The 21,460-nt window shown below is 35.8% G+C and overlaps 1 protein-coding gene across 1 annotated transcript in view; it reads left to right on the forward strand.

Moving 5' to 3' along the window:
* The window catches only part of LOC117982362 (very long chain fatty acid elongase AAEL008004), a 62,629-nt gene that overhangs the window by 34,725 nt on the left and 6,444 nt on the right, over positions 1-21,460 (forward strand). The window contains exons 2-5 of the mRNA XM_069498804.1: positions 5,574-5,639; positions 12,278-12,468; positions 17,471-17,551; positions 18,967-19,129. Of these exons, the coding sequence (XP_069354905.1) occupies positions 5,574-5,639; positions 12,278-12,468; positions 17,471-17,551; positions 18,967-19,129 (501 nt within the window). The remainder of the gene's footprint in view (positions 1-5,573; positions 5,640-12,277; positions 12,469-17,470; positions 17,552-18,966; positions 19,130-21,460) is intronic.

Raw genomic sequence — 21,460 nt, forward strand, 5'->3', positions numbered from 1 at the left:
ACCGAAATTGGCAGCGCACGTGGGTAACATGTTTGCTTTTCACTTGACATTGTATGAGAAAGTTGAGAGGCACGATGATTTTCACTGAAATCAAGCGCGCGAAAAGGGTTTAGGAAAAGTATTTTTGAGAAAAAACTGCTGAATTTATGTTTGCAAAGTAAAGTTATTTCAACTAATGAATAAATAAACAACGTCTAATGATAAATTTTTTTAGAATTTTCATATCCCTAATCTTATTTATTTACACCCAAAGTTGTCATTAATTTAGTGTTAAAATAGAAATCTTTTGAGCCTCGTAACTTTTAAATCAATATTTTTTTCAATATTTTATACATCAATAAACCTAGATAATGACGAGATAAATCGATATAATTCTTAGTTTTGGGCGTACAATATCGAATATTGTTGTATTTTCCCTCCTACGTTTGTATGGAGAAAGCACCGAACTGAGCTACCTTAAGTGCTCTTGATTGTATCACATTTATAATATTAAATAACAAATAATTCTACTTATAAGCCCTGAAAAAAGTATGGCTTGGCCGTTTAATGTTCGTGGTATTATTTTTATCTGATATATCTGATATCTGATAGATAACATTTAAGCCCATAAGGAATAGTTTGTGCGACAATCAAGAAATAGCCCCATTATACATATACCTTTTTTACCAAGATGTAGGAATTGTAGAATCAGGGCTTATAAGTAGAGTTCAATCCAATCCAATCCATCGGCCTGTTTGTGTCCACTGCTGGACATAGGCCTTTCCAAGAGCGCGCCACCAAACACGGTCCTCCGCCTTCCTCGTCCATCCGCTCCCCACCACCTTCTTCAGGTAGGGTTATTTGTTATTTAATATTATATCATTCTACAGATTTATTTTATTCATAATAGTTTTGAATTTATGGTGTAAAATGTTGAAAAAAATACGACTGAAGTACGGAACCGGTTTTTTTTTTAAATTAAAAATAGCGAGCAAACGAGCAGGCGGTTCGCCTGATGTTAAGTGATTACCGCCGCCCGTGAACATTTGCAGCGCCAGTTTTACCATTATTTCAAGCTTAGTCAGTGTGAAAAACTTTACCTACCTACTGCATTCCAAAAGAAGATTGTTGATAGTAGTATTTAGGAGCTTAAAAGCTGTTCCGTACGAATACCATAATATGAGGAGTCACTTAGCACCTAAAACTTAGCATATATACGTCAAAAATACATTGGTAACATGACATAATAGTTTTAAAGTAGGTATGTCTGCCTGTCAGTCTGTTCGTTAATTATGCATCGCGCATCGTTCATCCGATTCATAGTATTTTCTATCCATTCCATGTGTGGAATCCACTTCACAAGTTTGTTCATTAGTGGATTCCAGACTAGGATTTTCTGTCTGTAGTCTATAAGTACGTATAGTGGAAAAAATCACTGAGATTATAAAACAAAATCACCTTGCGAGAGTAGCTGATCGATTCAAAAAATCATTTCTTCAATTGTTGTATAGAAGCAGGCGTTACTTTGCGGAAATCCATGATATACAATGAACTAAAAGCTTAATTCGCTATAATCCGCTGAAACAGATCGAATCTGTATAATGCAACATGCAGCATGCGAAATGCACCGTTAGCCCTCCCACTGCTAAACATGCAGGAAGAAGCAGCTACTAGGTAAACAATACGCACCACCACCACGCAGCACCACACAAGTTGAGTGTGTTTGGGATATGAGTTAAAATGGCGCGTGAGTAGTAATTTGGTACGGACTATATTAGTGCTATACCAATACACGTCAATACGTGGAATTAACTAAATTCACGATATTTCTGTCGCAATACCTAACGACTCATTAGTTAAATCGTACGAATCTTGCGGCCGTCGCAAATAAGTGATAGCAATTATTTAATTTCATTTCATGTCAAAAGAACGATGTTAGTTCTTCTTTTAAAGCCGAACCGTACTCTTGACATGACAGTTGACCCATAGAGTTAAAATGGCGCATTAGAAGTAATTTGGTACGGACTATGTTAGTGCTATACCAATAGAATGCATTTCGCCAATACGTGAAAAAATTTATGATATTGTCTGTCGCAATAGCTAACGACTTATTAGTTAAATTGTAGGCATCTTGCGGCCGTCGCAAAAAAAGAGATAGCAATTACTTAATTTAATTTCATGTCAAAAGAACGATGTTATTGACATGACAGTTTATCCATAGAGTTAAAATGGCGCGTGAAAAGTCATTTTGTACGGACTATATTAGTTTAGACTTTTATATTTTCATATTATTATCTTATTGTAAAGCTTGTTTAAATTATCAAACGTACCTACTGTTATAAATTTATAATTAATATCTATTTAAGTAATCTGTAAAAAATTGTAATCCTATTTGGCCTTATTTTCAGTCTGTTATTATGTAAAATTATATTGTATATATCGCTGTTGATTGCAAAAAACGAATAAAATAAAATAAAATAAAAATAGTGCTATACCAATACATAATATTACCGTGACAATACATTTCGCCAATACGTGGAATTAACAAAATTCACGATATTATCTGTCGCAATAGCTAACGACTTATTAGTTAAATCGCAGGAATCTTGCGGCCCGTCGTCGTCGCAAAAAAGAGAAAGCAATTTAAGTTGCGGGAATCTGAAGGATAATTACCTTTTACGTCATACAATCATTTACTTTAATTAACTTTAATATCAATATATTTTTTGGATGCCAGTTTCCGAATGTCGGCCGCCGCGGTCATTTGTGTTACCTTCCGATAAAGAATACCACTGGTTTTAAAGGTTCCATCGTCCTTGACATATTAACTCGGACCTTGATATTCTTCCCTTTTGTAACCGTGGTGTCACTTTTGATATTTTGTTAAAGTTCTTTGTTTTGAAGTGATTTTATTTTGGTTATTAAGCTTCTTTCTGTGAATATTAGACCTTGATATTTTCCGTTTTGTAAGGTTTCAATTTCTTCTAAGGTGAGTACCTATTGCTTTTATGATAATCTTAAAAGCTTTTTGTACTTGTAGCAAATGTGTGTAGTTCAATATTAATAAGAAGTTCTACAAAATATTATGTTTCTTTTTGGGATTTTTTGTGCGATTACGATTTGCGAGTATGTTAGTGTGTAATTTTTATGTTATTTTAAATGGTAGGGGTTTTTTTAGTTTTGATCTAATTATGAATTAGAAGACGGTGCCGGCGACTTAGTTTATGGATTTAGTTTTTAAAAAAATGTGATGATTCATTGATTTTCACTTTTTTCCGGGATGGAAGTACTTAGCCTATGTCACTTTTAAGTCTTTATATCCATGCAAAAATCACGCTGATCGTTGCTCTGTTGCGATGTGATTGAAGGACAAACCAACAAACAAACACTTTTTCGCATTTATAATATCTATAGGCGCGTTGGGCGATTTTGGGATAAAACCACACAGGTTACAGAGTAGGTAGGTACGTTTACGTCAGGTTATATATCCTATATTCCTATAGGATTAAAAAATGCCAGTTAGTGGGGACTGCCAACACAAGTGAAAAGTTAAAACTATGAAATAACAGTGTTTTTGTTTTGTTTTTGGAATTAATTGTAGTACCTACTTACTTATCAAAAACTAGCTTCGTCCGCGTGGACTACACATATTTCAAACCCCTATTTCACCCCCTTAGGGGTTGAATTTTTAAAAATCCTTTCTTAGCGGATGCCTACGTCATAATAGCTATCTGCATGCCAAATTTCAGCCCGATCCGTCCAGTAGTTTGAGCTGTGCGTTGATAGATCAGTCAGTCAGTCAGTCACCTTTTCCTTTTATATATTTAGACTAGCTTATGCTCGCGACTTCGTCCGCGTGGACAATACAAATTTGAAACCCCTATTTCACCCCCTTAGGGGTTGAATTTTTAAAAATCCTTTCTTAGCAGATGCCTACGTCACAATAGCTATCTGCATGCCAAATTTCAGCCCGATCCGTCCAGTCGTTTGAGCTGTGCGTTGATAGATCAGTCAGTCAGTCAGTCATTCAGTCAGTCAGTCAGTCAGTCAGTCACCTTTTCCTTTTATATATATAGATTAAAATTCCATAACTTATAAACCACTAGATGATACCCGAGATTTCGTTCGCGTGGATTACGGTTTTTAAAAATTTATATAGTTATTCATACGGACGAAGTCTAAGAAAAGTGGTTTTGTATAATCCGATGTTCGGTTACTCTTGTAAAGTAAAGTTCAAGGTTTAATCTGTAGCTTATGGCATGGCGTGGTGATGAAAGTACTGTCGCAACTGCAAAGGTCGTTCGTGTTTGGCCTTGTACCGACGGAACCGCAAGCTGGAATTGGTATTTACATTTAAAAACGAATTAATCCACTTAAAATGCTTCTTGTTTCGTAATTGTATGGTTTTAGGGGTCCGTACTTCAAAAGGATAAAGGAATCCTTTTAGGATCACTTTGTTTTCTGTCCGTCTATCCACCGTGTCTGTCAAGAAAACCTATAGGGTACTTCCCGTTGACCTAGAATCATGAATCATGAAATCATGTAAAGGAATAATTATTAGTATTTTCAACTTTCGAAGTGAGATAACTATATCAAATGGGGTATCATATGAAAGGTCTTCACTTGTACATTCTAAAACAGATTTTTATTTATTTTTATGCATCATAGTTTTTGAATTATCGTGCAAAATGTCGACAAAATACGACTGTAGTACGGAACCCTCATTGCGCGAGCCTGACTCGCACTTGGCCGGTTTATTTTTTTCTGTCTCAAATGGGCTCAAATCCATGGTTAGGTTGTGTTAAATAATGTATAATTTGAACAATATTTTTGCAATTTTCAATATATTTCTATGTAATTTAAAACCAACAAACAAACACTTTGGCATATTTAATAAGTAGGATGTTTAACATGATTCACTCCGTACCTCTATAAAAACTTTAATGTAAATTCTCGTTAATAATATAGAATTCTTCTAGCTAATGATTTATTAATTTTACTTTAATAATCATATACTTAGGTTTGTACCAGAAAATTACTGTAGGTATAATGATATAAAATACGCAAAATACGTCAAAAAGCCACAACGGAAGATAATACTTAGTCGGTATTTTCCGTTTTAGTCACTGACCATAACCGGATTCACCTGAAGTGACACTTATAATTTTTTTTTACTGTTACCTATTTAAACCTATCGTCTCTAAGGTTTTTTTATATTATCTAGAGTTCCTCGATTGATGCATAATTTGGTATTTGATCAAAACAAAAATAAATTATTTCTCAGTGATTATTAAATAGAGGGTCAACCAAAATACGTAAAATCCACGTCCTTTTTATAGTTTTAAGTGTAATAACCATTTTAAATTACTAAAAAAGTAGGTACTTCATTATGATGTGACGTCACATTTCAGTATTTCATAGAATATTGCATACTAAGTGCACGTTTTGACGTTTGATAAAAAGTTACTGATTTGACTAGTTGTCAATTTGTATCATAGACAAATTGTATTATTAGAAATACTTACGTCCTCTCGTACGTCTTGTCGTATTATCCCATATTATGGTGTATTGAATTGATATTTCTTTCTTTCCAGGTGCCTCTTCCAGCTACAATATGTCGATCGTAGATTCCTATAAGAATTTTATGGAGAGGAACAGTGGTGAGTCCTAAAGAAAGTATATTTTTACTAGCTGATGCCCGCGACTTCGTACGCGTGGATTTAGGTTTTCAAAAATCCCGTGGGAACTCTTTGATTTCCCGGGATAAAAAGTAGCCTATGTCACTCTCCAGGTCTTACCATGCAAAAAATCACGTCGATCTGTTGCTCCGGTGCGACGTGATTGAAGGACAAACCAACAAACCAACAAGCCAACAAACAAACACACTTTCGCATTTATAATGTGGGTACTGATTCGTTTGACTTCTTGTTCCTCGGAACAAATAGGTACCTGTAAAAGTAGCCTTATTGTGACTTTACTGCTAGAGCGAGATAGCTAAATGCATTTAAGCTCTTATTAGAAAGTAACGAACGATAATTTTTTGTCCTTATCACCGTAACCACTTTTTTGGTTATAGGCAAGTACTTATGCACAGTCGTTTGAGACGCTGTTTGTGTTTTCTATCGGTCGTCCGGGCGCTCTATGTTATGTCCGCTACTTACGTCCGATAGCTTGCACAGTTCAGTGTACATTTTTTTATCCAGATTCCAGATACCTGTAAGTCGCGGCAGTCAGCGGCATCAGCCGCGTCCGATAATTTGCTTCCGCCTTTGTTTCGTGCAATCTTTACTGCATTAAAATAGTTTTAATTTTTTTACTTATTATTTAATGGTAACTTCTTTACTAAGTGCAATATCCTTCGCACCAAGATGAGTTCGAATTTCGAATCTTTGAAATAACCGGTCAAGAGATCATTGACATATAACTAAAAAAACGTAAATATAGTAGGTAGGTAGGCTGAACTTAACCACTATTAAACAAAAAATACTCAAAACTATGCGAAATGACTGAAGAATATATAATAGACCCTACTTATGCCGTTATACGCGAAAAAACTTACAATATAATAATAAACTCAAACTTAATCTGAGTAAACAGTGGAGATGTTACATAATCAAAAAGGTACAGCCAAATTCTGCCTATTAGCATGCAATATGTTAAGATATAACTAACAACATGTACCTAAGTACATAGTTTTGATAAAATTGGTCACATTTTTTTTTTATTCAGATACAAGTTAGCCCTTGACTGCAATCTCACCTGGTGGTAATTGATGATGCAGTCTAAGATGATAGCGGGCTAACCTGGAAGGGGTATGGCAGTTTTTATTAAACCCATACCCCTTTGGTTTCTACACGGCATCGTACCGGAACGCTAAAACTAACATTAAATACTTAGTCCCAAAAATAATAGTACCTATTACAAATGTTAGAAATTAAAATAAAATTTAAAAAAATCAATCGAGTAATAATTATGTCGTTTATAACATAACAGTAGTTTTTCAATTTTCTCTTAAATAGAAGAAGCTCTCCCGTTTCAATTATTATAGGTATCTGGATAAGTGATTATACAAGAGTGGAGGAAAAATTTAATCTATATATATATAAAAGGAAAAGGTGACTGACTGACTGACTGACTGACTGAATGACTGACTGACTGACTGATCTATCAACGCACAGCTCAAACTACTCGACGGATCGGGCTGAAATTTGGCATGCAGATAGCTATTATGACGTAGGCATCCGCTAAGAAAGGATTTTTGATAATTCAACTCCTAAGGGGGTGAAATAGGGTTTTGAAATTTTGTAGTCCACGCGGACGAAGTCGCGAGCATAAGCTAGTTATTAATAAAATCAAATTTTATATACCTACCTAATATTCTATCTAACTTAAGTAACTTAATTTTTTTGTGTTTATTCGTATCTCTATATTGAAAGTCATTCAGCATTTTAAGAAAAGCTATCACAACACCTCTGTGTCCAGAGGCGCATCGAGCTAAATACTGAATGGCACTTCGACTACAATTTTAAATAGTAACACTACTTTCTTCAAAACATGACGCAAAACGCACGAAACGTTTTGCGTCATCATTCCTCATACGTACATAATATGGCTAAGGTTTGGAATACTCTTCCGCGATTTGTGTTTCCTACCAATTGCAACCCGGGTATCTTTAAAACAAGAGTGAAGATCTTCTAGGTAAACGCGTCCCATCTTAGGCCACATCATCACTTCCCATCAGGTGTGATTGTGGTCAAGCGTATACCGATAATGAATTTTAAAAAAAAAATCTATCTTTCTAAAATATGTAAAAATAATGTTGTAAATAATTTCAAAAATAAACTCTGCAACTGCTGATTTTGATGATGATAATGATTGGATACATTTTATTACAATCGTTGAGCGCAAATTAATGACGGTTATGTTTTATTTATGAGATATTTTTTTAGAAATGTCATGCGGCGTGGGCAGTGTGTGGCAAAATACAGATTATTTTTTATTCTTACTATAGGAATATCAATAACTATAATAGTCAAGGTTATTGAAATACGAAAACAATCTATCTATGCATATAAAAAGACTTGTAGCTGACTGACTGGCTGATTTTCTATCAACGCACAGCCTAAACAGGGTTAAATAGGGGATGAAAATTTGTAAGAAAATCCGTCATTTTTCTAGTTATAATCAATGGAAATTGGTATAAATATATAATATAGGTATAAATCTAAATACCAAAAGGCTTTCAGGGAAAAATAAAGAATGTGTGGTGATTGAGTTTTTTTTAATATTTTTTATACCATTATTAATTCCATTGAACCATCGACTCGTTACCCATGGCTTCTGCACCAACTCAGTTAGTTCTTTTTGCCCTCCGCACTATTTATCCATACTCCATACTAATACCTATTATAAATGCGAAAGTGTGTCTGTCTGTTCGTCTGTTTGTCTGTCTGTCTGTCTGCTAGCTTTTCACGGCCCATCCGTTTAACCGATTTCGATGAAATTTGGTACAGAGATAGCTTGCATCCCAGGGAAGGACATAGGCTACTTTTGATCCCGGAAAATTAAAGAGTTCCCACAGGATTTTTAAAAACCTAAATTCACGCGAACGAAGTCGCGGGTATCATCTAGTTTTACATAAAACCTGGTAGCACTGGAAACGTCAAAACATGTTGTTTTATTAAAAAAAAATACTATAGTGGGAGTCTGCTAACACTACGCTTTCAGAGGGCCTAACATACGCCCCGCGAGAAAATTTTGTCTACGCATTATCTCGTGTTTTTCATACAAATAAGACTAGTAAATGCGTAGACAAAATTTTCTCGCGGTGCGCATGTTAGGCGTGCTGGTGTAGAAGTCTCTACAAGAGAGTCTATCTACTTATATCCCGTATTGGATGTCTCTCGGTTGCCGGTAATGACGATGATAGTGAAAATATGATGCGCATTGTTTCCGTGCCACTTAGAGCAGTAGTATAGGATTATGTGTAAATGATTAGTTATAATTCACCATGTGTTGTACTACACATTTGCAAGGAACGTGATAATTATATAAACGATATGTAATCAACGCGGTAGGTCCCCTCTTTAACATGCAGTGTTTACTTAAATTAATGGGTTTATTGTATAGCAAATTTTGAGACCATTACTAGGGTTCAATTAATAATTCATCACCGTCATTGTTTACGGACCTTGAAATAAAGTTGGGCAATCTTGAATGTTTCTGATTCATTATCAACCGACAGACGTCCACTGCTGGACATAGGCACCAAAAAAACCATAGGTTAAACATAGTTCTGTGTTTGGTTATTTTGTGTTGGAGTATAACCATACCTTTATATGCGCACTAGAATTATTGTAATATTATAATCAAACGAAACCGATATAAATAACGCTGACAACACGGACTTGGAACAACTAGATACCGCAAGCCGTCCATCTATACCCTATCCGCATAGTGAAGTTAGTATCGCGCTCTCTCTCTGTCACACAAATGATAAAGCCAAAAATCTTTGTGGGTGCTTACTATTTTGAGACACCAATGTATCATATACGAAACCTTTGTTTTCTGATAGAATTTCGAATGTTTTTTGAAAACATGTTTGTAATTGATTGGTGCCTCAAAATGGCTAATGCCCACAGAGATTTTTGGCTCTATCATTTGTATGGGATTAAATAACAGAGAGAGCCCTTTACTAACTTCATTCCGCGGAATGGATAGGCGTCTCCGAAATGAGCCAAATTTGAACCAAGAGCCTATTTTACGAATATGTCAATTACATTGGCAACACATATTATGTACTTATTCCTCCTTCTAAACACGAAAAAAAAAAATTTGATCCTCTCTCCCATCGTCCGTCTTTTATTATGAGATGATGCCTGACAAAAAGTTATTATGAGATCTAGGTTGGAGTGTGCTTGCCTAGACAATGCGTATTCACTCATTCTTTGAAGGTATTTAAGTATGGCAGGAAACACGGACGCCACCGGAAGGGTATTTTACATCTTAGCGATTTTTATCAGAAACGTTGAGCAAAAAAGTTTCGTATGAGATGTATGTCGAGCACAGAGCAATACCTACGTTCACGGTTTCTCGCTATTCTGTGACAGAACGGTGAAGAAGGAACAAGGCTGTGGAACTCCTAAGCACTCTCTAAAGTATATCCGGAAAAAGATCCGATCCGATAAACAGGTGACATTGCGTCGGTGCTGTAAGCTGAGCAATTGAGTCTTGGACTGTAGTAATAAAATGAAGTGACTTTTTTGTATACTGTTTTTTTTTTTTTTTTTTAATCATTTTTAACATAATTAATTGTTAACGTCACGCTGTACTGAAAGCAAATAATGACGCCACAACTCAATGCCAAAATATATAAAAATTGAGTAATTTCTGCTAGAAAATATTTTTATGTTAAAAATTGAAAAATATTTGTCGTTTATGCATTGTAACATCATTAATCGCTTTCCGTACAGCGTGACGTTAGTAATTAATTATGTTAGTAATTTAGTTTTTTAGTTATTCTCTTTAATAATGAATTTCAGCTACATAAACTACCACTGTACGAAAAATCACATCATTTTATTTCTACAGTCCAAGGCCCTATTTCGCCTGCGTAAATGATCGATCACCAACAATAAAAATCTGCTGGTTCGCTAACGTGTGGCGATTGAAATTTGAAACACGTTTGTGATTGCGCGCTGTGATTATCACTAAATGACTCGTCTGACGTCATCATAGCTAGAAAAACATAGGCACTATTCGTTTTCACGCTATTTAATGAACATACGGAATCTAGCTATTTCAAGTCCGTGATTGACAATGATATATAAAACAATAGAACTAATGTATTTGCCAGGGTTTTCATGCTGTGAGTCAGATGGTGTCTAGTGACATTTTATGATATAACTAGCTTATGCTTGCCACTTCGTCCGCGTAGACTACAAAAATTTCAAACCCCTATTTCACTCCCTTAGGGGTTTTTCAAAAATCTTTTCTTATTGGATGCCTACGTAATAATAGCTATCTGCATGCCAAATTTCAGCTCGATCCATCCAGTAGTTTGAGCTCTGCGTTGATAGATCTGTCAGTCAGTCAGTCAGTCACCTTTTCCTTTTATATATTTAGATTACTTCGTCTGGACAGGGCCATTCAGCAAACAAAATGGCACCGACTCAGTAGTGCTTTAGCACCAATGCAACCTCAGTAACGTCTGGATTTCAAACGGGTCGTTCATTAGTATCTAAGAGGTGGCGCTGATTTATTTGGTTCCAAAACCGTGAAACATTTTGTTCGCTTGACCATAGGATATCTTGTCATTTATATCGATGCATTGATCTAATTTAGTACCAATAGAAGGGCTGTTCCTCATATGAATGGGCCTCATAAGAAAGCTCAGAGTCTAGTAATATATAAGTCGATGGATCAATGGCATGAACTTACTTATTTGCAATACTGACAATATCAATATGCAAATGAGAAATGAACATACGATGTATGTCGCAAATTACCGTCGTTACAGTCTACATAGAATTATGTTCACACGCTGAGTAACTGCATTCTTAATTTGGTTAATTTAGTTTGCGTAATGAACGGATGCATTTCACAATGACATTAAAATTCTACGCAATCGCATTCTTGATTTGGCAAAATATATTTATTTATACTTACCCTATTTTATAAAATACATGCCTAATTATCAAAAATGTACGCAATACGCATGTTTATGGGTTGCCAAATCCAAAAATTCCGTTGTAAATGTTCGAATGCCGTAAATTTTAATGTTTTAATTGGACACAAAAAATCATAATATTATATACAATATGCTAAAATAATCGCATATCTACCAAATTTTGTAATGCAGGCAAATAGTTAAGTTGGTATATCGTCCATTTGTTAATTGTATAGCATCGTAAGCTGTGGTAGCCTAGTGGTTAAGATGTCCGCCTTCTAATCGGAGGTCGGGGGTTCGATCCCGGGCCCGCAACTCTAACTTTTAGGAGTTATGTGCGTTTTAATTAATTAAATATCACTTGCTTTAACGGTGAAGGAAAACATCGTGAGGAAACCTGCATGCCTGAGAGCTCTCCATAATGTTCTCAAAGGTGTGTGAAGTCTACCAATCAGCACATAGCCAGCGTGGTAGACTGTGGCCAAACCATTTTCACTCTGAGAGGAGACCCGTGCTCTATAGTGTAATTCTGTGGGCGGTTCCGTAACAAACAAAATAAAAATAAATGAGGTGTAGTTGGCTTCTTGTTTTGAACTTTATTTTGTTAACAAAAACATTTCACTTTTCCAGACCCTCGGACGGAGAACTGGTGGCTCATGTCTGGACCCGGTCCCCTCCTCACCCTGCTGGCCTCATACCTGTACTTCTGCACATCCGTCGGCCCGCGGTACATGAGGGATCGGAAACCATATTCCTTGAAGCATACCATCATTTTGTACAACATATCGCAGATATTAATGAGCATATTCTTAGTATATGAGGTGAGTTATTTTGAATTTATTTTTTACTAGCTGTTTTTTATTTTTAGGGTCCACACCTCAAAAGCAAAAAGGAACCCTTATAGGATCACTTTGTTGTAGAACCATAGGAAAGAGCTTTATCCTAAAATACATTTTTATTTATTTTTAAGCGAGCAAAAAGTCGAAAAAATACGATTGTAGTACGGAACCCTCGGTGCGCGAGTCTGACTCGCACTTGACCGGTTTTTTTAATCCCTTCAGTACCTACCACACAATACATAAAAATAGACAAGTCACAAAATTATCTATTTCATACACGCTGCATGTTATAAGGAGTATTTTTTCCTTATGAAAGGTTCCTGATTATAGCATTGGTTTGAAAAGCAGAATCTGCTTAGATGTCACCAGATAAAAAAATACTATAAATAAATAAATAAATAATTATTTATTTGCAAGAACGTTGGTACAAAAAACATGGAAGTATACAATATAAAGAGCCCATAACATTCGACTAAATTAATAGTGTGCAAATATTTTAAGAGAGAGATCAACGATGAAATTATTAAACATATTATAAGTATTGGTTATCAAATAATGAAATTATTAGCCTTGTACAGCTTGCAATCAATAAAATGTCACAACATATTAAAAGAATACAACACAATAAAAATTAAGTAGATGTCAGTAACACTTACAACTAGGAATGCTTACTTATTTCTAAAATTTTTAAAAGTATTTAACAGTCTACAAAAAGTCTAAAAGAACTATAATGTTATCTTACTTTTATTTAATTGGGGTTTTTGTGAAAGTTTATACTGGTTTCTAACAAGTTTTGAAAAATAGTTTTTGTCGCATTTTAGAATCCATATGCAAGGATTTAAAATTTTTCAAATGTAACTGCATGCTTTAGCTGCATCTCACATTCAGGCGACCTCCTTCCTCTATGGCGGGTACAGCGGCCATCAGCACCGAACAGGCCAAGAGGCGCAAATATGAAAACATTGATGGGAGCTTCTTATTCGTGCCTTTTGGTGTGGAGACCTTGGGACCGTGGGGCCCGGGGGCTCGAGCTCTTTTTGAGGAAATTTCGAAAAGGGTTAGGTATCGAGTCAACCGGGGACCCGAGAGCTGGCAGCTACCTTGGTCAAAGAATTAGTTTGGTCATCCAAAGGGGCAATGCTGCCAGCATCTTGGGTACGCTGTGGTGGTCTCGATGAGGTTTTAGATTTAATTTAAGTTATTTTAGTTTTAATTTAATGTTGTTTTATTTTACTTTTAATTTAGATTTAAGTTTTTTAGTATACACTATTAATAATTCAATAAATGTAACTGAATTTGTTACTTATAAATGGTAGATAGTCATCTATTATTATTATTATAGCTATTTTTGTCTTAAAATTAATTAATCCAATTTTCATATTTTTATCCGTTGGAGAACTTGTTGTTTGGAATTATCCATTTGCGTCATAATATTTTTGGAATAATTTCGAAATAGCGTCAGCTAGTAGGTGTAAAAAATCATTTTTAGGGTTCCTTACCTTATAAAAACCCTCTTAGTGCTCCATTTAATTTCATTTCCGGATCGCTTTGTTGTCCGTCTGTCTACACATCAAAACTCTTTTTCTCGGAAACGGCTTGAGGTATCAGTTATTTATTTATTTATTTATTTATCTAAATATATAAAAGGAAAAGGTGACTGACTGACTGACTGATCTATCAACGCACAGCTCAAACTACTGGACGGATCGGGCTGAAATTTGGCATGCAGATAGCTATTATGACGTAGGCATCCGCTAAGAAAGGATATTTAAAAATTCAACCTCTAAGGGGGTGAAATAGGGGTTTCAAATTTGTATAGTCCACGCGGACGAAGTCGCGAGCATAAGCTAGTTTAAAAATAAAAACTAATATACACCTTCAACTTTTTTTATATCATGAAACGTAATAGAAAGAGTTGAAATTTTCACAGAATGTGTTTTTCTATTGCCGCTATGCTTAGTAATAATTTCAAAATGGTCGCCTCGGAAATTAATTAAAAATAATAAAAAGTGTCCTCCTTTTTTACAATGGTACGGAACCCCTCGGAATCTGACTCGAACTTGGCCAGTGTTTTACTTCGGACATCCTTTTAGTTCTATTTTTCTTAGGTACGTCTAGTGTACGTCTTAAGAATAATTTATGTAAATCTTTACATTATTGCGTCCGGTTATTCAACCTTTTTCTTGCACCAACATCATAATCACACCAACTTCCCGTGACTTCATCCGTGTGTACTTCTGTCTTAAAAATCTGTCAAAATTTTTCTTTCTGATTTTATCGTGTAAAAAGAAGTTACAAGTTTAGTACAACAGCTGTCTCTTTTGCTCGCTATTCTGCGCTTTCTTATCAGGCCCATTATCTTCTCTATATATTAAACAAAACCGGCCAAGTGCGAGTCAGGCTCGCGCAACGAGGGTTCCGTACTACAGTCGTATTTTTTCATTAGTCGACATTTTGCATTAATTCAAAAACTATGATGCATAAAAATAAATAAAAATCAGTTTTAGAATGTACAGGTGAAGACCTTTCATATGATACCCCACTTGATATAGTCACTCACTTCGAAAGTTAAAAATACTAGGTAATTATAATTCATGACCACAATTTAATTTTTTTTGTGTGTTCTAACCCTAAATTTACGGTTTTCAGATTTTTCCCCAAATGTCAGCTATAGGATCTACCTACCTGCCAAATTTCATGATTCTAGGGCAACGGGAAGTACCCTGTAGGTTTCTTGACAGACAGACGGACAGACAGACAGACAGACAGACAGACAGACAGACAGACAGACAGACAGACAGACAGACAGACAGACAGACAGACAGACAGACAGACAGACAGACAGACAGACAGACATGTGTTGCTGATCGCAAATCTCGAGAACAGCTGAACCGATTTCGCTAATTCTTTTTTCATAATATTCCTTGAAGTACGGGGATGGTTCTTACGGAGAGGAATTTTTTTAAAAAATCCTGAAAAAGAATCTACTGTTAGGCGGTACGAAGTTCGCCAGGGCAACTAGTCTCTATTTATATAAAAATGAATCGCTGAATGTGTTGCTGATTGCAAATATCGAGAACAGCTGAACCGATTTCGCTAATTCTTTTTTCATAATATTCCTTGAAGTACGGGGATGGTTCCTATGAAGAGAAAAATTTAAAAAATTCCTGAAAAAGAATCTTCTGTTAGGCGGTTAGAAATTCGCCGGGGCAGCTAGTTTAGTATATATTTTTGGCCACCACGTTTCGTAGCCACGAAGATTTATCTAATAATTTATTTGTATGCTGCTATGTTATACATTATTATGTGATTTTACGACACGGTTATAAATAAACATGAACAATAAAGCACCTCGAACATACCTACCTAGTTTTGAAAACAATTTATAACTGTCAGTAGGTAATGTCTAACATCTTCCATTATAGTTACAAGTACCTATACCTACAATTATAATCAAGTTGTGTAGAAATATTCCTTTATTACCTGTTTTCTATGTAATCATTTACATGTTAAAACTATCAAAATTAACGATCTATATTATTACCTTTTAGATCTTTTTAGGGTTCCGTACCTCAAAAGGAAAAACGGAACCCTTATAGGATCACTTTGTTATCTGTCTGTCTATCTGTCAAGAAACCTACAGGGTACTTCCCGTTGACCTAGAATCATGAAATTTGGCAGGTAGGTAGATCTTATAGCTGATATTTGGGGAAAAATCTGAAAATCGTGAATTTAGGGTTAGATCACACAAAAAATAAATTAAATTGTGGTCATGAACTAATAATTAGTATTTTCAACTTTCGAAGTGAGTGACTATATCAAGTGGGGTATCATATGAAAGGTCTTCTTTTGTACATTCTAAAACAGATTTTTATTTATTTTATGCATCGTAGTTTTTGAATTATCGTGCAAAATGCCGAAAAATACGACTGTAGTACGGAACCCTCATTGCGCGAGCCTGACTCGGACTTGGCCGATTTTTAGCTTGATAATAGTTCATTCCTGCCTAAATTACTAAATCACTACCCATATATTATAACAATATGCGAAAGTGTGTTTGTTTGTTTGTTTATTGGGTTGTCCTTCAATCACGTCACAACGGAGCTACGGATTGACATGAGTTTTTGCGTGGGTATAGTTAAAGTTTTTATCCCGGAAAATCAAAGACTTCCTATGGGATTTCTAAAAACCTGAATCCGGGTGGACGAAGTCACGGTTATCAACTAGTTTGGTTTGGAAATAAACATAAATAGGAAACAATATTAGAGGTATTTCATCCAACGGTCTTAAAAATTAAACAATCTACCCCTAGTCTGTCGATAAGTTATTTAGCTGCACTGTTATTTAAAAAACCCGCCAAGTGCGAGTCAGGCTCGCGCAATGAGGGTTCCGTACTACAGTCGTATTTTTTCGACATTTTGCACGATAATTCAAAAACTATGAAACATAAAAATAAATAAAAATCTGTTTTGAAATGCACATGTGAATCCCTTTCATATGATACCCCACTTGATATAGTTATCTTACTTCGAAATGGAAAATACTAATTTTTAGTTCATGACCACAATTTAATTTTTTTTGTGCGATCTAACCCTAAATTCACGGTTTTTTAGATTTTTCCCCAAATTTCAGCTATAAGATCTACCTACCTGCCAAATTTCATGATTCTAGGTCAAAGGGAAGTACCCTGTAAGTTTCTTGACAGACAGACGGACAGAAAGACAGACAGACCGACAGACAGACAGACAGACAGACAGACAACAAAGTGATCCTATAAGGGTTCCGTTTTTCCTTTTGAGGTACGGAACCCTAAAAAACGGTCACATGCGAGTCAGACTCGCGCACCGAGAGTTCTGTAGGTACTCAGGTATTTTTTCGACAGTTTGTACGATAAACAAAACACAGAAGGACAGAGCACTTCCTCCTACAACAATGGTTAGAAGTGTATTATTGATGATTCATTTGCTCATTTGCTCAATTTCAGGGCTTAGCTTCGGGGTGGTGGAGAGACTACAACTTTTCATGTCAACCAGTGGATTATTCCAACAATCCAAAAGCACAACGGGTAAGAAACCTTAATTTACAAAATAAATTGAAATTTTATTCTTCTACAATGGCGCCGATTCTGTTGTCTTTCTCTAAACTAAATTTACAGTATCTGCATCCTTTTCTTTTTAATATTGCTACAAAAGGACAGAACATGAATTTTACATTTAAAGACTCTAAATTTTAGTGCACGCTACAAATTTAATTTTAAACAATAGGCTCGTGATACGTAGCTAAAGTCACGCGGTTTGACAGCTCTAAATTAAATTTAAATCTGTCAAACTGTGTCTGTCCTTTTCATATTACATTAGTAAGAAGAGGATACGAAATACGAATACTCTATAGAATCACATGTACAACTTACACAGTGCACTTCAAAGTCACAGTCAAATATTTTATTCAAAATAGGCAATAAATTTAACATATTATAACAAAACAACAATTTTTGATGGTCGGGAAGTGAGAACTTTACAAGAAGCTACTAAACTTTGTCAAACAGACAATTCTTGACCATCAACAACGTCTAAATATATAAAAGGAAAAAGGTGACTGACTGATCTATCAACGCACAGCTCAAACTACTGGACGGATCGGGCTGAAATTTGGCATGCAGATAGCTATTATGACGTAGGCATCCGTTAAGAAAGGATTTTTGAAAATTCAACCCCTAAAGGGGTGAAACAGGGGTTTGAAATTTGTGTAGTCCACGCGAACGAAGTCGCGAGCATTAGCTAGTTGTTAATAAGTACCTCATCGACAAATAATTGCACATAGTAAACCAAATTTAATTTTAAGCCTGTCGATTCACGATTCGAAAGGATTAATTTTAAAGTGGCTTAAGTCTTGGGGAACTAGAAGAAATCTCTCTTATAGATAAACTGTTTCAAATTTCAATATCCACTTCATTTATTACTATGTAACTACAATTTTTGTTACATAAATATTAAAAACTAGCTTATGCCCACGACTAGATCTGCGTGAACTACACCGAACCCTTAGTTTTTCCCCCAGCCCTTAGGAGTTGAATTTTAAAAATCCTTTCTTAACGGATGTCTACGTTATAATAGCTATCTGCATGTCTTTCAGCCCGATCCGTCCAGTAGTTTGAGCTGTAGCGTTGATAGATCAGCCAGTCAGTCAGTCTGTAACTTTTCCTTTTATATATTTAGACTAGCTTATGCTCGCGACTAGATCGTGTCAACTACACAAATTTCAAACCCTTAATTTTTATCTCAGCCCTTAGAATTTGAATTTTCAAAAATCTTAACGGATGTCAACGTTATAATAGCTATCTGCATGTCTTTCAGCCCGATCTGTCCAGTAGTTTGAGCTGTGCGTTGATAGATTAATAGATCAGTCAGTCAGTCACCTTTTCCAATTATATAGGTACCTATTTAGATTAGATAAATAAATATTGATATTTTTATATTACAGATGGCAGCTGCAGTATGGTGGTACTTCTTCGCCAAGATCGTAGAATTGCTGGATACGGTTTTCTTTGTCCTTCGCAAGAAGAATAGACAGATCTCGTTCCTGCACCTCTACCATCACACCATGATGCCCATTTGTGCTTGGATCGGCACTAAATTCCTACCAGGTAACTTTTAGAGTTAAGACGTCGCTACTATCAGCGGGTTGCGAAGATGAGGTGGCAATGGGCCGGGCACAGAGTTCGTAAAACCGATAGATGTTGAGGTCCCAAGGTGCTGGAATGCCGATCTCGCAACGAAAAGCGCAGCATTGGAAGCACACGAGTAGATATTATAAACCAGAAGGGAAGCTTCACACTAGCTCACGCACACCACGACGTGCCACGGACGCTCCGTGCGCCCAGTTTGGCGGCAAATGGAGCGTCCGTGACACGTCGTGGTGTGCGTGAGCTGCGCTAGAGTGAGTGAACCTACAGCCAGCCGCTAGTATGAAGTTTCCCCTCTGGTCTTTATATCTACTCGTGTGTTGGAAGTCCCCCACAGGTGGGCGGACGACATCAGTTGAGTCGCAGGGAGCCGCTGGATGGCGGCGGTGCAAGACCCGTGGCGTGTGAAGTCCCTACAACTTACCACCATCAGCCGTGGACGTTTATCGGTTGTTGATTATGATGATGATGAACAATGATATTAGAAGAAAATGATGAAGTTTTAAATTTATAAAGTTTCCAAAGAATAACGTTTTCGCTACAATAGAGTCGACACTTTCCTCTAACATTTCGCACAAATAAAGGAAACAACAGGTAGGTAATCTAAGTTTACAACATTCCACTTGTCTCCCTTCATCTATAATGGAACATTACGCACTTCATTGACAACATTTGCAAACTAAATAAACCTGAATAAAACGGAAACGTCGTATGCTAAACAAAAATATCATTCCAAGGTCAACAACGTAGCTATTTCTTCGTTTCGTTTGTCGCGAGAAAACAAACACATCGGGTTTATGACTGCAATGTTTATCAAGCTAATCCTTTATTCGTTAATTCGTTACAATTTAACGGTAAACCAGAGTTCGTACATCTGAATGAAAAAATCGGTCAAGTGCGAGTCGGAGTCGCATATGAAGGGTTCTTGTACCTCGTACAAGAAATACTAAACACTTTTTAATTTTCATGGTGACCTTTTTGGATTTTTTATTATTTTTTGTTAAAGCGGCAATAGAAATACACATTGTATGAAAATTTCAACTCTCTAGCTATGAATTCCTATGACCTAAATTATATGGATCTATAGGTAACATACATAAATGAATCTTGAATATGGGGGTTACTTTCGGAGGGCCTTAATAAAATAGATGAAAAATGACCATTGCCCTCCTTATTATCTCTGGAGCCTTATTATAATTATGCGGAGCCTAAATTTTTTGAAAAAATATTGAATATACTTGGTTCTTTACTTATAAATTACAGAAAAATCGTACAGAACCCATTCCATACGTGGTTCAACTTACACTTTTTATTTATTTACTAGCTGATGCCCGCGACTTCGTACGCGTGGATTTAGGTTTTTAAAAATCCCGTGGGAACTCTTTAATTTTTTCCGGTATAAAAAGTAGCCTATGTCCCTTTCCAGGTCTTAAACTATACCCATGCAAAAATCACGTCGAACCGTTGCTCCGTTGCGACGTGATTGAAGGACAAACCAACAAACCAACACACTTTCACATTTATAATAGGGGTAGTGATATAGACTAGCTAACATAATAGTATAATATTAGATATAATATATTAAGTCCTTAGTTTAAAAAAAACTTGTAACTGCCTTCTGCAATACAGGGTTTTCCTAGTGCAGAGGGTAGGAAACTTGTTTCTTGTGTCTAAATTCTAAATTCAAAATTCAAAATAAATTATTCTCATTCTTAAAATAAAAAAATAAAAAAACATGCGTTGCAATTTGCAAGTCCCGCTAGACAAAGTATCAAGTCAGGCGGATGAACGATGCGCGAACGCATAGGCAACAAAGAAGAAGACAAACAAACATTATTTTTATGCAAGATTTATTCTCCTTTTTAATATGCAACTAATATTTATAATACTTCCTGTACTAAGTCCAAGAACGCACAGGCTATGATGCTTCAAGTCCAAGAATTTATACTGCACATAATTATCTAAATATAGTCAAAGTCAAAGTCAAAGTCAAAGTCAAATGATTTATTCAAAATAGGTAATAAATTACTCTTATTGATGGTCTGGTATGGTGTTAGATGTGTATGGTGTTATATAAAACTAGCTTATGCTCGCGACTTCGTCCGCGTGGACTACACAAATTTTAATCTCCTATTTCACCCCCTTAGGGGTTGAATTTTCAAAAACCTTTTCTTAGCGGATGCATACGTCACAATAGCTATATGCATGCCAAATTTCAGCCCGATCCGTCCAATAGTTTGAGCTGTGCGTTGATAGGTCAGTCAGTCAGTCAGTCAGTCGCATTTTCCTCTT

Source organism: Maniola hyperantus, chromosome 5 (assembly GCF_902806685.2).
Source record: "Maniola hyperantus chromosome 5, iAphHyp1.2, whole genome shotgun sequence".
In the NCBI taxonomy this organism is placed as follows: domain Eukaryota; kingdom Metazoa; phylum Arthropoda; class Insecta; order Lepidoptera; family Nymphalidae; genus Maniola; species Maniola hyperantus.